General features: G+C 36.8%; 1 protein-coding gene across 4 annotated transcripts in view; it reads left to right on the top strand.

Annotated features, from left to right (window-relative positions):
* Positions 1-15,791, top strand: part of RYK (receptor like tyrosine kinase) — a 90,469-nt gene that overhangs the window by 22,031 nt on the left and 52,647 nt on the right. For 3 of the 4 annotated variants that reach the window (XM_038570928.1, XM_038570927.1, XM_038570930.1), the window contains exon 2: positions 9,610-9,731. In XM_038570928.1, coding sequence (XP_038426856.1) covers positions 9,610-9,731 — 122 coding nt within the window. Of the gene's footprint in view, positions 1-8,416; positions 8,463-9,609; positions 9,732-15,791 lie in introns of those variants that run through there. The other variant, XM_038570929.1, reaches the window with a different exon arrangement.

Here is a 15,791-nt window from a genome sequence, read left to right as displayed (position 1 = left end):
TTGATTAAAGAGGTATAATGACTTACCACCTCTCGCCTTCTCCAAAGAAAGAAACTTTTGAAAACTATTCTCTGTTATGGATGTACAGTATTATAGTTTATTAATTGCTGCTTTATTGCTGGTCATTTATTTTGTTTCTTGAATTTAAAATATTACTTTGATTAATAACTTTATAAAGTTTTTTATCTACATTTGGTTTCCTTAGGGTGGATTTTTAGAAGTGGAATGACTGGATCAAAGAGTATAAATTTTGTAAAACTTTGATATATATTCATAAACTGTTTGCTTGCTATACCCTAACATTCAGTATTACAGTTAAAGAATATAAACGTTTCTGTTACAACATCAAATGCATTCCTAAACAAAAACTCTTCAGGATTGCCTGTTCACTAAAAATAATAGGACTTATGGGAAAAATAAGGTTAAAGGCAAACCACTCAAGACCTCTGCAGTTTTCAAACCAAGTACTAACAAAAGCATAATTGGTACCTTATGAGATAACTTGGACTGTGCAATCAAACCACTTAGCACAGCTGAGGCTGCTTTAGAGGAGAGTTAAAGATATTAAAATATAATAGGATGGAAATCACTGGCCTGCATAGTCTTGAGGTAATGCAGATGTAAGTAGATTTCTAAGCCAGTGGAGCTGCCATAGAGGTAGACACACAAGAGGAAGTTCAGCTTGCTGTGTTCTAGGAACTGTGTAGGCTGGTGGTGCTCCTCTGAGTAGGAAGCCCTGGGTGCAGGTGCTCATTTTTGTTTTCTTAAAATAGGGCAGAGAGGGGGTGCCTGGGTGGTTCAGTGGTTGAGCATCGTCTGCCTTTGGCTTAGGTAGTGATCATGGGGTCCTGGGATCGAGTTCCCTATCAGGCTCCCCCCACGGAGAGCAGAGAGTAGAGAGTAGGGGAGAGAGGGCTCCTGCCTGGCAGGAATTGAGACTTGAGTGAGGGTCTTTTTCTTTTCCATAGAAAGTTATAATTCGGGATCCCTGGGTGGCGCAGCGGTTTGGCGCCTGCCTTTGGCCCAGGGCGCGATCCTGGAGACCCGGGATCGAATCCCACGTCGGGCTCCCGGTGCATGGAGCCTGCTTCTCCTTCTGCCTATGTCTCTGCCTCTCTCTCTCTCTCTCTCTGTGTGACTATCATAAATAAATAAAAATTTAAAAAAAAAAAAAAAAGAAAGTTATAATTCTTTACCTCCTATTCCAGTTCCCCTCGCCTGGGAAAATTCAAATATGAACCATCATAATTTTTGTGTTATAGTGGCATTGTTATTTTATTAACTAATCACTTATAAACTAATTGGTGTTATAGGAACCTGTCTTATGACAAAACAGACTGTTTTTGCTAATTTTATAGGCAAAAATTTGAATCTCATTTTAATGGTTTCTTCAAAAAAGTTAAAAGCCTTTCAAACTAGGAATTATTAACCTTGGTCAAAACAAATGTTTTCAAAATCTTTAGTCAGAAAATATCAACTCTGTGTACCTGTCACATTAGAATTTAAACACCTTAGGGTAGTAAATTTCCAATTTCCAATTTATTTTGATGGCCATTAAGTATTTATAGATATGGATCATAGGACTCCAAACTCTCAGCAGCTTATGAATATTAATTTATTTGTTGAGAGTAGAAGACATGGCTTTGTAGTGACTCTCATTTGTGGGAATGGCTTCATCCAGGATTATGCAGTGTTCACTCAAAGTACCAGAGAAGACAGAGGGTAGGGGAGTCAAGTCAGTTCAAGACTGCCTGGTTTCTAGGGTTGAGTGTACATGTCTACCATAGGCAGAAAGTGATGGGAGAAAGTTGAGGGTACTAGTAAGAAAGTGATTAAAGTAATTGGGGTTGAGGCCAGTAGGAAGAAAATGAGGAAACGATTGGTATAATAAAATGGGAGAAACAAGAAGATTTTGGATATGGGAGGTCTTATGAGCCCAGAAAACAGTTGTTATAATAATAAAGGGAAGGAGCTGAAGAGCTACTACATTGAGACATTACATTTCAAGATTTTGGAGGTAGAGCTATTTACATATTGCTGCTGTCCATAGAAATGGGTTGCTTTGGTATAGGTGGAGGTTGTTGGGAGTTGAGGATCAAAAGGCACATTGAAGGACAGGTTGAGAGTGCATTGGTCTCAAGGACATTGGAAACCTGCTATAGTAAGTCACAGAATAAGTATGTACAGAAGTTTTATAAACTAGTTCTAGAGTCCTTAATGAATGAGGTAGCTAAGATACTGAGAAGATTAGAGAGTGGCATAGTTTGATAGTGTATGTCTGAAAGGAAACAGGACTTTTTTTTTTTTTTTAAGATTTTATTTATTTATTCATAGGCACAGAGAGAGGGGCAGAGACACAGACAGAGGGAGAAGCAGGCTCTATGCAGGGAGCCCGATGTGGGACTCTATCCTGGGTCTCCAGGATCATACCCCAGGCTGCAGGCGGCGCCAAACCGCTGCGCCACCGGGGCTGCCCAGAAACAGGACTTTTAAAAAAAAAGATTTTATTTATTTGTTCATGAGAGACACAGAGAGAGAGGCAGAGACATAGGCAGAGGGAGAAGCAGGGTCCCTGGAGGTAGCCTGATGGGGGAATCCATCCCAGATCCTGGGATCACGACCTGGGCCAAGGCAGACACTCAACCACTGAGCCACCCGGTGCCCTGAAATAGGACTTTTAATAAGAATACTTAAGTAATCATCAGAAGTGGTTATAGAGATTCAGGGCAATACCCATTAAGGGGGTAGAATGGGTCTTTCAAGGCTCTACAAGGCCAGCTATGCCTCAAGGGGTGGAAGTTGGTTGAAGTTACAGTGGTACTGGGGGATGACAGTATAGAAAAAAGTCATTGAAGAGAAGGGGGGTCATGGATGGATGAACAGGTTAATAAGCATGCCAGCCAAGTTGAGGTCCAAATAGGCTTTAGAAGCTTGAGAAAGTTAGCAGTCCAGTCTTTGCTCAACCTTCTATTGGAATATTGTAGAGAATTTGCTCTCGTGTCTTCAAAGAGAATGTTTTCTAGTCAGGAACCTTGGTTTCTATCTAGAGTTTGAATTGGTAGAGCTGGAGAGACCTTGAGCAATTTGGGAAGTACAGATGCCCCTAGGATGTTGGAAAGGGAATTGGCCATATCCCTCAGTCTCATCTTTTGAGAAGTTAAGAACTCAGAGAATTTTTAGTACGACTAAAATCACAAATTATTAAGGACTGCATGCATGGCTTGAGGATGTGCTTGCTTTTTTGTTTTTCTTTTCTGTGTTTATAGCTCGTTTTCATCTGGCTTTATAAGGAGTTGAATTTACAGAACCCCTAGACGTTTTTGATATTTTGAACTGTGTCTGGAAAACTTAAATATTTACACATTATTATTACTACTAGTAATAGCATCATAACTATTATTTATTAGGAACAGAGTTCTTTATTTCCCTGAAAGATGTTTTAAGTTTAAATTCGGAAGATGTTGATTACTTAAGATTATTTTTTTCTACAACTTTCTTGTTAGTGCTGATTATATACTATGGTCTGCAAGCTTTTTGAGATTAGAAAAGAAAGGTAAAACCTATTGACTTTTTTCTTCCTCTTTTGAAAAATTTAGGTTAACTTTACATACAATGATATTGCAAATTTTTTTATTTTTTATTTTATTTCTTTTTTTTGTTTTTTGTTTTGATATTGCAGATTTTAAATGTATAGTTGATTGGATTTTGAAAAACACATATACCTATGTATACACTGTCTCAGTTAGATCTAGAACATTTTTATTATCGGAATAATAAAAAGTTCCTGTGCCTCTTTGCAGTCAATTCACCGATCTCTCCCACCCTCTTTCCCAGACTATATGGTTTGATTCTATCACCATATAGTCTTCCTGCTCAAGGATTTTATGTAAATGAAATTATATAGTATGTAATCTTTCATACATAACTTCTTTTCCTCGTGTAGTCTGTGAGATTCATCCCTTTTGTTACAAAGTCTCAACAGTTTCTTTTTATTGCTGAGTATTTTGTTGTATGAATATACCACAATTAGTTGTTCATTCATCTGATGATAGACATTTGTATTATTTCCAGTTTCAGCTCTTCTGAATAAAAGTGTTATCAACATTCACATACAGATTTTTTTGTGGACATATGTTTTCATTTCTTTTGGGTAATGACCTAGGAATATAACTATGGGGTCATAGGCTATGTATATGTTAACTTTATATACAAAATTGCCAGTTTTGTAAAGTAATTTAACATTTTTACACTCCCAGCAATGTGTAAGAGATGCAAGTGCTCCAGCATGTTTGCCAACCTCTAATAGTTCTTGTAGGTAGAAATGATACCTCGTTGTTGTTTTAATTTGTATTTCTCTGATGACTAAGGATGTTTAGTCCCTTTTCATATGCTTATTTTCCATTTTCATGTATTTTCTTATAAGATGTGTGTTCACATCTTTTGCCTAACTTATTTAATTGGATTATCTCTTTATTTTTAGTTTGTAGGCGATCTTTATCCTAGAAACAAGTCCTTTTTTTAAGAATGATGTGCTGTGAATGTTTTCTCCTGGTTTTTGACTTGAATTTCATTTACTTAACAGTGTCTTTTAGGAACAGTTTTTAATTTTGATGATGACCAGTTCATCTATTTTTTTTTTTTTGTCTTTTGGTTTATGTTTTGTGTGACCAGTCTAAGAAATCTTTATTTATCCTAGATTGTGAAGATATTCATTACATATTCTTTTAGAAGTTTTATAATGTTACCTTTTACATGTAGGTTTATAATTTATTGCAAATCAGTTTTTGTGTGATATGTAAGATAAGGGTGAAGATTCTTTTCCCCTTTACTTTTATCCAGTTGCCTTAGCATAACTTCAATTGAATTGCCTTGGTGCCTTTGTTGAAATTCCATTGACCCTATATTTGCAGGTTTGTTTTTGGATTCCGCTCTCTTGATACATGTCTTTTTATCAGTACCACACTGTCTTGATTACTGTAGTTCTCAATTATGTTGTGAAATCAGGTAATGTGAGTCTTCCAACATTATTTTTTCTTTTTCAAGATAGTTTTGGCATTTAAATTTCATTTTAGAATTAATTTGTTTCTTCAGAAAACTTTTGGAATTTTGCCTAGGATTACTTTAAATCTGTACATCAGTTTGAGAAACTTGACACCTTAAGAGTGTTGAGGCTTATCTAAAAGAATTATCTCTCTCCACTCATTTAGGTCACCTTTAATTTTTTCTTAGCCATGTTTGGTAGTTTTGTGTAGAGGTCTTATATCTTTAGATTTATTTCTAGGTACTGATATGTTTCGATGCTACAGTTTTGATTTTTAAATTTTATTTTCCAGTTGCTAATATATAGAAATACAGTGCATTTTTTTTATATTGGCCTTGTATTCTGAGACTTTGCTAAAGTCATGAATTGGTTTTAGTAGTTTTTTAGTAGATTTTATAGTGTTTTTTACACAAATAATCCTATCAGCTGTGAGTTTGAGTTCATCCACTCCAGTTTTTATGCTTTTTTGTCTTGTCCTTATACGTTGGTTAGGACCTCTAATTCAAGGTTGAATAGAAGTGGTGGAAGTAGACATCCTTGCCTTGTTTCTGATCTTAGAAATAAGAATTTGATAATTCACCATTGAGTATGATGCTAATTGCAGGGTTTTTTAAAAAAAATATTTTATTTAAATTCAGTTTGCCAACATGTAGTATAACACCCAGTGCTCATCCCATCAAATGTCCTCCTTAGTGCCCATCTGAGGGGTTTTTTATAGATGCTCTTTACCAGACTGAGAAAGTTTATGTCCATTCCTAGTTTGTGGACAGTTTTTGTCATTAATTTTACCAAGTGCTTTTTCCACATCTACTGAGATGATCCAGGTTTTTATCTTTTATTCCTTTAAGGTGATGAATTAATGATTTTTTTGAATTGGTGATTTTTCAAAATTAACTTCTCATATACACTTAATCATGATGTAATTATCCTTTGTGTATATTGCTGGCTTCAGTTTGCTAATATTTTACAGAAAATTTTATGTATATGTTCATGAAGGATGTCAGTCTGTAATTTTCTTATGTTTCTGTCTGGTTTTAATATCAATGTGATGCTGGCTTTATAAACTGAGTTAGGAAGTATTTTCTTTGACTATTTTCTGAAAGTTTATGCAAGGTTGATATTATATCTTCCTTAAATGTTTTATAGAATTCTTTTGGACCCAAGCTTTAGGGGGAGATTTTTATTATTTGGATTTTTAACTTCTTGTCAGTTTTGGTAAATTGTGTTTTTTCTTTTTTTTTTTTAAATTTTTATTTATTTATGATAGTCACACACAGAGAGAGAGAGAGGCAGAGACACAGGCAGAGGGAGAAGCAGGCTCCATGCACGGGGAGCCCGATGTGGGATTCGATTCCGGGTCTCCAGGATCGCGCCCTGGGCCAAAGGCAGGTGCTAAACCGCTGTGCCACCCAGGGATCCCTAACTTGTGTTTTTTCAAGGATTTTTCTAAGTTATTGAATTTATTGTCATAAAGTTGTTCATACTAAGTTGTTTTTAACATCTGTAGGATTTGTAGCAAAGTTCCTCTTCATTCTTAATATTGGTAATTTTCTCTTTTTTCTTAATCAGTCTTGCAAAGGATTTAATATTCATTTATCTTTTCAAATAATCATCTTTTGGCTTTATCCTTAACTTATAGTTAATTTCTTTATTATAACATTTGATGGAGAAGGTAGCCTTTATTATGTCTAGTTAGAATCCATTTTTTAAAAATGTGTATGGTCTAACTCATGATTAACATCGTGATTAATACCCTGATGGGTGTTAATCGTATGGAGGGGCTACCAGTTGTGGGGCGTCCCAATTGGGTGGTGGTTGGCAGCGGGAGCGATGAGGTAATTCATTCAAGGCAGAACAGAAGAGATAGAAGTTTATTGAATACATGCAAGGGGGACAGTGAGGGTCATGACAGCAAAACTGAAACTGTCTGCTAGGAGGCAGTGGTGAAGGGCCACCGTGATGAGGGCAGAGTGAGGAAATGTAGGGACATAAAGAATTTCCCTTTTTGATAATCTGAGGAACTGTACTGTGCCTGTTTGTAATTGGTCAGTTAGGGCCTATGTCTATTTTGAGGTAGGTCGCTTAATAAGCCTGTGTACTTTGAGCTAAGTGGTCTCTGTGGGCCCTTTTCCTTGCTTAAGTTTCCATTGCTCAAACCTGCTGCTTAAAAGAGCCTCGATAACCCCCTTGTTTCCTGTCCCATAATTATATTGTTCAAAGAATATCATAACCAAAGTAACATTAGTTCGCACCTTGGTGAGGTAGAGACTACACCAGGTGGAGTTGTCAAGAAAGGAAACTATTTTTGCAGCAAATAAGGAGATCACGGGGAATAACTTCTAAAGCCGTGACTCCCCAAGCAAGGGTGAATGGTTCCTTTTATTTGGGGTTAGGATGAATATTCAGAAAGGGCAGCTTTGTCATCACCTTGTGGAGGTGAGCTTAAAATTGTGACTGCACCTTAAGGAAACCTGCGTATACACACATTGCCTGTCTTGTTAATGAGGCTTGTGCCCATCCTGGGGTGAATTTTTAGCATTATAATGAGGTAAAAGTAACTGTCCCTTCGTGGCCACCTCCAATCTCTGCTGGTGTGAATTGGGGTTAAGCTCAACCTGGTCTGGGTGGTCTGGGCCTGCCAGAGCTTCCTTTGAGCAGTCATTTTTGCTTGAGGGGTAGTTTTGGTTTCCATCATGGGATGCTGTGCCCATGGCATTCTTTGCCTGAGTTAGAAGCTGGAATGAAGAGCTTAAAAATGTGGGAAAAGGTGGGCAGTAGAGGTTAGGCTTTGGGAGTCCAGCTGGGGACAGAATAGCCACTCTAGATTTTTATGTTTTCTGAAATGATATTAGTCTCCAACTATGATTATGGATTTGTCTCTTTATTATTGATTTTTCCTGTTGTTTTTTGCTTTCTATATTTGAGATTCTTTTGTTAGTTACACAACTATAGCGTCCTGTGTTTTTTTTACTAATGCCTTTAATATAAAATCTTTTTACCTTGCTCTAGTTTATCTCATGTCAACACTGCTCATCTACTTTGTTTTTCTTCCTTTTTAAAAGTTTTGTTCCAGGTGTACTTCTTGTAAACAGCATCAGTCTCGACTAGAGTAAGACGTGACTTTTTTTTTTTTTTATAAGCACGTTTAAGCAGTTTACAATTATTGTGATTGCTGATGTTTTCTTTGTTCCCAGCTTTCTTGTTGCGTTCCCCCCCCACCCTTTCTCTCACCTTCTTAATTTTGTTTTCCTTTTCCCCTTTCTCCAATACCACCAGTCCTCCCTCCCCATGTCTGCAGCGCTACCTGTCCTGCCAGCAGGGAGGGTCTTTTGTAGAAAACCCCAGAGTTTGTCCCATTGCATTTGGTACCTCTATAGGATAACTAAAGCAATGCCACCCAAAAAGTGCAGCTTTCCCCTAGGTAAGCCTCAAATCTCATTTCTGAATTAATGATTTTAGATTCAGTTGAGAAATGAGAAAATTAATTTTACGGGAGAAATGCCTGTAGCAGAGTTATTTGTTTCTATATCTTAGGAGGTGTAAGATCTCCATCTTGACCTCTGCATACCGCAGGTTTTCAGGCTTATGGTATAGATTCAGTAAATAGGAGATTGATATTTTGATTGGTTCAGCCTGTACCCTTTCCTTCCAATGTGTGGAATATATATGTTACACATCACTAGAGGGACACCTAGATACATCTTTAAATACCAGCAAATCAGTTGAAAGAAAGAAAGTAATTCTACTTTTATTCATTCAGTTCTTTTGGATTATCATGGAGAAAGCCTCCATTTGATTCTTATATCAAATACAGGTAGGACGAAAGGGAATGACAGAATTAAAGAACATGATATGTTTGGAGGTTGGATGTGGCCTTAATAGAGAAGGTATGGGAGTGAATGAAATTTGGAAATTGCTTCTCTAGCACTTTTTAGGTGTCTGGTTATTTCTGCTTTATCTGCAGAACTGACTTGTTTAACATATGTTTACTGAGCATCAGCAGAGAATTGTCCTGAGAATATGGGGAAAGAACATGTGTTGATGTGGCAACTAGTGTGAGTGTATGATGGTAAATGCTGTCGGAGTGGCCAGGATGTACTTGCCTATGAGGCAAAGGAGAGATCATCTCTGGCCTTGGGTCAGACTAATATTTTCACGAAACTACATGTCTTTCTCCCTTTTATTTTGAACCTCTCTTCCTAAATCTACGTCAGTTTTGGGGGAAGAAGGGGCTCTTGTTTATAGGTATTACTCTGAGAAGGACTGTGTCTGAAAGGAGAAGTCACATTGGTCCTCAGAAGACAGAGTGGCTCCCAGAGTTCTAGATCTAGCATACCTGTGTTTAGCTGGATAACTAAATTGTTTAGAATCCCAAGTTCTTCATCTTTATTGATGATGGTGAAACCCAGAGTCCTACCTGATTCATTAGATAGCATATGTGAGAGACATTTGTGATGTACTTTCGTACATCCTATTTTCACTCTCAACTTGTATTTGAAATATTGGTGGTTAATGATTTTGAGTGCATTTTAGATATTTAATTCTTTTTTTCTCTTTTTTCCCCCTAGGTCTTGATGCAGAACTTTATTATGTGAGAAATGACCTTATTAGTCACTACGCTCTATCCTTTAACCTGTTAGTACCCAGTGAGACAAATTTCCTGCACTTCACTTGGCATGCAAAGTCTAAGGTAAGAGAGTGGTCAACCAAAGATGCCAAGACAGAACCACTCAGGCCCTCTACCTGAGGGATGGTCTGCCCTCTGTACAAAAGGGTCTGTGGCTGGTGGGTTGTAGCAGTACTGGGTCTTTTCAGATTTATATTTTAAGTCTTTAGCCTATTCTGTTAGACTTTCTCAAGTCCTTTAAAATGAAGGTAGCCATCATTTATTTATGTGACTAGCTAATGACAGAACATCCTTTCAGGCTTTTCAGGCAAGGATGCAGATCTGGTTTGAATAGGGAACAGTTGGATCTGCTAATGACTGCTGTTACTCTGAGCTGATAGGAGTGGTGGATAGGAAAATTGGTGAGATAGGTGTTTGGGGCATGTTTGATGTAATGGATACAGTTTTGCCATTTCTGGAGAAATGGTACAAGTGAGATACATCAGACACACGACACCCATGTGTGCTGTGGCTAAGCTCCTTTAACGGTAAGGAGCCTTCTGTCTGGCTACTTACTGATGAATTCTTCACACTTTCTCTAACTGACTGAACTCCATGAACATGGTAAGTTTTCTCACAAAGAGTGGGAGCTTGAGGGTAGAGCCCACCTCCTCCAGTCAACTTTAATTTCTTTTATTATCATTATATATAAACTGAAGAGGATTTTATTTGGGAAATAAAAATAGTTTTAATACTAAAATCTCTTCTAGAGTTTTTTTTTTTAAGTATTGTAAATTGTTGTCTGTCCTGATATTTGTTGCAAGTCATTTAAATTTGATGACTTTAATATAGATCTTTTTTTTTTTAAACTTTATTTATTCATGAGAGACACAGAGAGAGAGAGGCAGAGACACGGGCAGAGGGAGAAGCAGGCTCCATGCAGGGAGCCCGACGTGGGACTCGATCCCGGGTCTCCAGGATCAGACTGAAGGCGGCACTAAACCGCTGAGCCACCCGGGCTGCCCCTAGATCATTTTATCTACTTAGAAAACAGTAATGAGTATTAGGAAACTTCAAGTATTCATAGAATTACTTTAAAAACTGTTGAGACTTTGTTTAGGTCTAAACCCCAAAATAATCATTGTTTATAGTTTGGTATACTTCAAACTCAGTTTTCTTTTTTTATGTTTTAAACAAAAAAGGGGAATTTATTCCCCTTACCTATTACTGTTTCCTGGCATCTTTCCATGTCTCTACTTATATATCTAACTTATTCTCTTTAATGGCAATATAGTATGATACTGTATGGATGTATGATTATTTTTTAAGTGCCTCATTGACACATGAATTTTTGATAGCATTTCACTATTTCAAACAATGCATCCTTTTATTGTTAGAGATAGTTTTCTTCACTTCATCTGGTAGGCAAGATCCATGGTACAGAGATAGCGAAAACAATTGGTAGTTCATATTTGTTGCTGTTTTTACCTTTGTTATTGATGAATATAGAAACGTAGAAATATATGTGTGCATATGTGTACTTGGGTGTATGTATATATGTGTGTACATTGAGAAGTTTTTGTGCACTTGTGGCATTATTTTTGAATCGTAAGTTATTGCCAAGTTGTGAAATGGCAGAGTCAGAGTGTGAATGTTTAAAATTTTGGTTGGACATTGTCAAATTATTTCTCCCTTCCTCTTCCAAGATGGTGCCAATGAACTAACATTCCTTACCAACCAAGTGAATAGGAGTGCTTATTTCTTCAATTCACTACTTAACACAAAATATTTTAAGTATAGTTGTTTGCTAACCAGATGAGCAAAAATGATTATGTAACTGTCCATATTTTCATATTATTACGGTTGACCCTTGAGTAATGTGAGGGTTATGGGGCATGCATGTCCCCCTGCAGTTGAAAATCCATTTATAACTTTTGACTCCCTCAAAGTATAATTACTGATTGTCAATTTTTTTTATTAAAGATTTATTTATTCATGAGACACAGAGAGAGAGAGAGAGAGAGAGAGAGAGGCAGAGACACAGGTAGAGGTAGAAGCAGGCTCCCTGCAGGGAACCCGATGTGGGACTTGATCCAGATTCCAGCATCATGCCCTGAGCCGAAGGCAGAGGCCCAACCCCTGAGCCACCCAGGCATCCCACTAATGGTCAATTAATGCATATTTTATGTGTTATATGTATTATATGCTGTAATTCTTACACTAAAGTAAGCTAGAGAAAAGAAAAATCATAAGGAAGAGAAAGAAAATCATAAGGAAGAGAAAATCCATTATAGTATATACAGTATATACAGTATTACACTATAAAAAAATTCATGTAAGTGGTCTTGTTCAGTTCAAAAACCATATTGTTCAAGGATCAGCTATATATATATATATATATATATATATATATATATATATATATATATATACTGAAGCATACATTTAGAGAAATGTGTACTGAATGTATACTAAATGCATACTGAAGCATACATTTAGAGAAACATTATATACACATATACAAACAGGCATTAAAATAGAGCTACAGTAGTGCAATTAATGTTGACTTAGCTTGGATTCTGGGTAAAACATATATGCCTTGTCATCTGGAGCACTTTGACTATCCAACATTGTTACCTTGGGGTATCCAGATACGGGGCTGCTTTTTTAGTGGTGGATTATCTCTTTAGGGTAAAAACTGCAAAACAGAGGTCAAGAAAGAAAATTCATGTGAAATAATTAAGAACATTTAAGAACATTGGCCACAGGTAAAAGAACATTTATCAACCTTCACTTGGTTGGTAAGGAATAATGGCAACATTATTGCCAAAGTAAATGGTAGAAATGATTCAGAAAAGGTTCATATGAGACATTTTCATCTGAGGTTCATCAGTATCAGTGAGTAGGACCTGAACTCTTCAAGGAAACTATGCTAACACATTTTTCAGTATTCTTACATAATATTATATGACCTTACTACTTAGGGATCAGGGTAACTTTTAATTTTGATATAATTTCAAATGTAAAGAAAAATTATAGTAGTACAAAGAATTCTCCTACATCCTTCATCCAGATTCACTGGTTGTTATTAGTTTTCTTCCTGTGCTTGCTTTATCATTCATTCTTTCTCCCCACCCTCATGCACGCATACTTTTTTCTTGAACTATATGAAAGTGAATTGCAAGCATCCTGTCCCTTTAGCCTTAAATACATCAATATATATTTTCTAAGAATAAGGGCATTCTTTACATAACCAGAGTACAATAATCAAAATGAAGAAACTTAACATTTATACAATACTATTATCTAATGTACAGGACTCACATTTCATCAGTTATCCTGATGATGATCTTTATAGTTCTTTTTTTCATCTGATTTAGAATCATACATGCAGTTGGGTGATGAAACTTTAGTCCTCTGTTAATCTGGAACATTTCTTTGGCCTTTCTTTGTGTGTCTTGACCATGACATTTTTGAAATGTCAGTTTTTTTGTAGAATGTTCCTCAATTTGAATTGTCTGAGGTTTCCTCATGATTATCTCAGGAACGTCTCCTTGCTAGTAACACCCAAAAATACTGTCCTTCAGAGTGCACATGATGTTAACTTGTCCCATTACTGGTGATCTCTGATCACTCAGTTCACCAAGTTTCTCCACTGTAAAGGATTCTTCTTTCTAATGAATAAGAAATTGTGGGGAGATTTTGTGAATTACATTTTCAAAATATTCCTTATCATGCTTTCAACTACTAGTTTTTGCCTCTATGTTTAGAATTAGTTCTCACTTTTTAGCCAGTGCTGTCAAAGAGAATAGTATGTTCCCTCTCATTGGAAGAGGTCATCTCTACATTGGGTAAATATTTGGTGGGCATGTTGTAGAGGGAATGGGAATTTAAGCATTTGTGGAGTAATTGGTCTTTCATTTTAAGTTCCCTTGCAACTCTGAGTGTTTCTCTGAACATCTTTCAGGCAGAGAAACTTCTTATGTTCTCCAAAAAATTGATAATCTTTTGTAACTTTTCCTACTTTTAATGTTGATAAATATAAAAACAATACATGTATTTTGAAGTAGTGAAAAATCTAATGAAATAGTAGAGAATCTTCTGTAGTACTCTACTGACCTTGAATAGGGTATGATTATGTCTGGGCTCAGAAAAAATAATGATATATCATGAGAATGGTTCTTGGGCATGTATATGGGTAGGATTTGTGAATAAAAAGGCAGTGTGGCATGTGGCAGTTAGAACTGAACAGAATTAAACCTTCCCCTAAAATACATTCCCTTTTTAAAATATACATACATCGGATGTTTTTATTTGGAGTGAGTTTCAGGGATCTGATATTGCTGATAATGGATGTCTGAAGAATTTTAGGAGCCTGTCACAGGAAGAAGTTGGAATGGAGGAGAGTAGAGAGAGGAAAGGGTTCAGATAAATATATACATTTGAATGGGAAGCAGCACTGGCCTGGGCACATGTTGGGTCAAGAGGAGCCCTGCTATTGCTCTAGGTCCTTCCATATTCTTCATGAATAATTTCTGAATTACTTCAGTGGCAGGTTTTAAATACCATCATTATTGCACATTTGAGCTACCATTGCTAGTATGATATTCCTGGTGAGGCAGAAAGAAGTTCTCTGACTTGTTGGAGGGCATCACCACTATTACACATCTAAGCCAGAATCCTAGAAGGGCCCCTATACTTCTCCTACATTTGCCAAGTCTAGTTGATTGTCTCTCATAATTATACTTTGAGTTCATCTTCTACCTCTCTCTGGACATAATATGCCATCTGTAGTTTAAGCCTTAGTTTTTTCTTAACAAGATATGGAAATAGTTTTATAACTGGTCTCCTTGCCTCGGGACTAACTGCTTGCTGCATTGCTGCCCCACCTCACCGCTTAATCTCTGCTCCCAAAAACTGCTCTAGGGCTCTCAGTTGCCACCAGAATAAATTTCTGATTTCTTAGGAAGTCTGTATGATCTTGTCTCTGCCTTTCTTTTCTACTTTCTCTTCAGCTAGTTGTTTAGTCTCGTTTTGTTTGACAATTTTTTGAATGCCTTGGACTCTGTTACATTGCTGCCATTGGCAGTGCTAGAAATGCCCCTTCCCCATTGACTCCTGTTCATCTTATAAATCTCAAACCTGGTATCACCTCTCTTTTGGCTGTGCCAGGTGTTCCTTTCTGTACTGTGGCACCCTTCTCTTTTCTCCCTCATCACCATTGTCATACTCTTAAGAATATCATATGGTTGATCTTCCTTTCTATCTCCCTCTTAGATGCAAAGCCTTTCAAAGGAAGGAACTCCTTTTCGTCTTTGTGTTCCCTGTGCCTGGTATTTAGCACAGTGTACTATACCGGGTACCTGGTACTTAGTTATAGGTGCTCTTTTACTGACTACAGAAGAGATGGAAGAAGATGGTGGAAGCCACAGGGCACAGCTCAACATACAGGGATCTTCTGAGTGGTTAGAGCTCTTTAAAGTTGGAATGTGGTGAACTTCCTGTTTCTAGAAGTGTGAAACATAAGTTGGGTACACTTGACACTGGTTGTCCACCTGGGATTTGTCAGGTATTTCACTGTGAATAAACTTATAAATTGGAAGAAATGAATGGGATTCATAGCTAAACTAATTTCACAAGTTCATCTGTAATAGGATTTAGAATTAGGGGAAAGTAATCATCTTCTATCTTAAAAGGTTTTACAATAAAAAACTAAGGAATATGTGTGTGTTAATCCAGTTTCAGGCTTTGGCTACCATTGCAACCCCTAATTCCAGTATTAGGTTATAATCTCTTTGGTAATTGTAGCACAGTTGAGTAATTGAACTTTGCTTATTTTAAAAATTAATCTTTTGAGCATTCAACATATGCATACGGTACAACACTCAAAAGGCATAAGGGATATACAGTGAAAAATAAGTCCCCTATACTTTCCTAGTACCATCCCCAATCAATCTAGACACTGAGTTGCCCTTCCAATGGCAACCACTGTTACTTGATTCCTGTCTCCCATTCTAAAGCTAGTCTGTACATGGATAAGCATCTGTGTGTGTGTGTGTGTATTTTAACAAGTAATATACTGCATACTTTGTGCAGTTTGCAGAGCACTGAATATATATTGGTAAAGGGTTTATAGAGTTGAAT

Source organism: Canis lupus, chromosome 23 (assembly GCF_011100685.1).
Source record: "Canis lupus familiaris isolate Mischka breed German Shepherd chromosome 23, alternate assembly UU_Cfam_GSD_1.0, whole genome shotgun sequence".
NCBI classification, from domain to species: Eukaryota; Metazoa; Chordata; class Mammalia; order Carnivora; family Canidae; genus Canis; species Canis lupus.
This window is presented reverse-complemented; position numbering and strand designations above follow the sequence as displayed.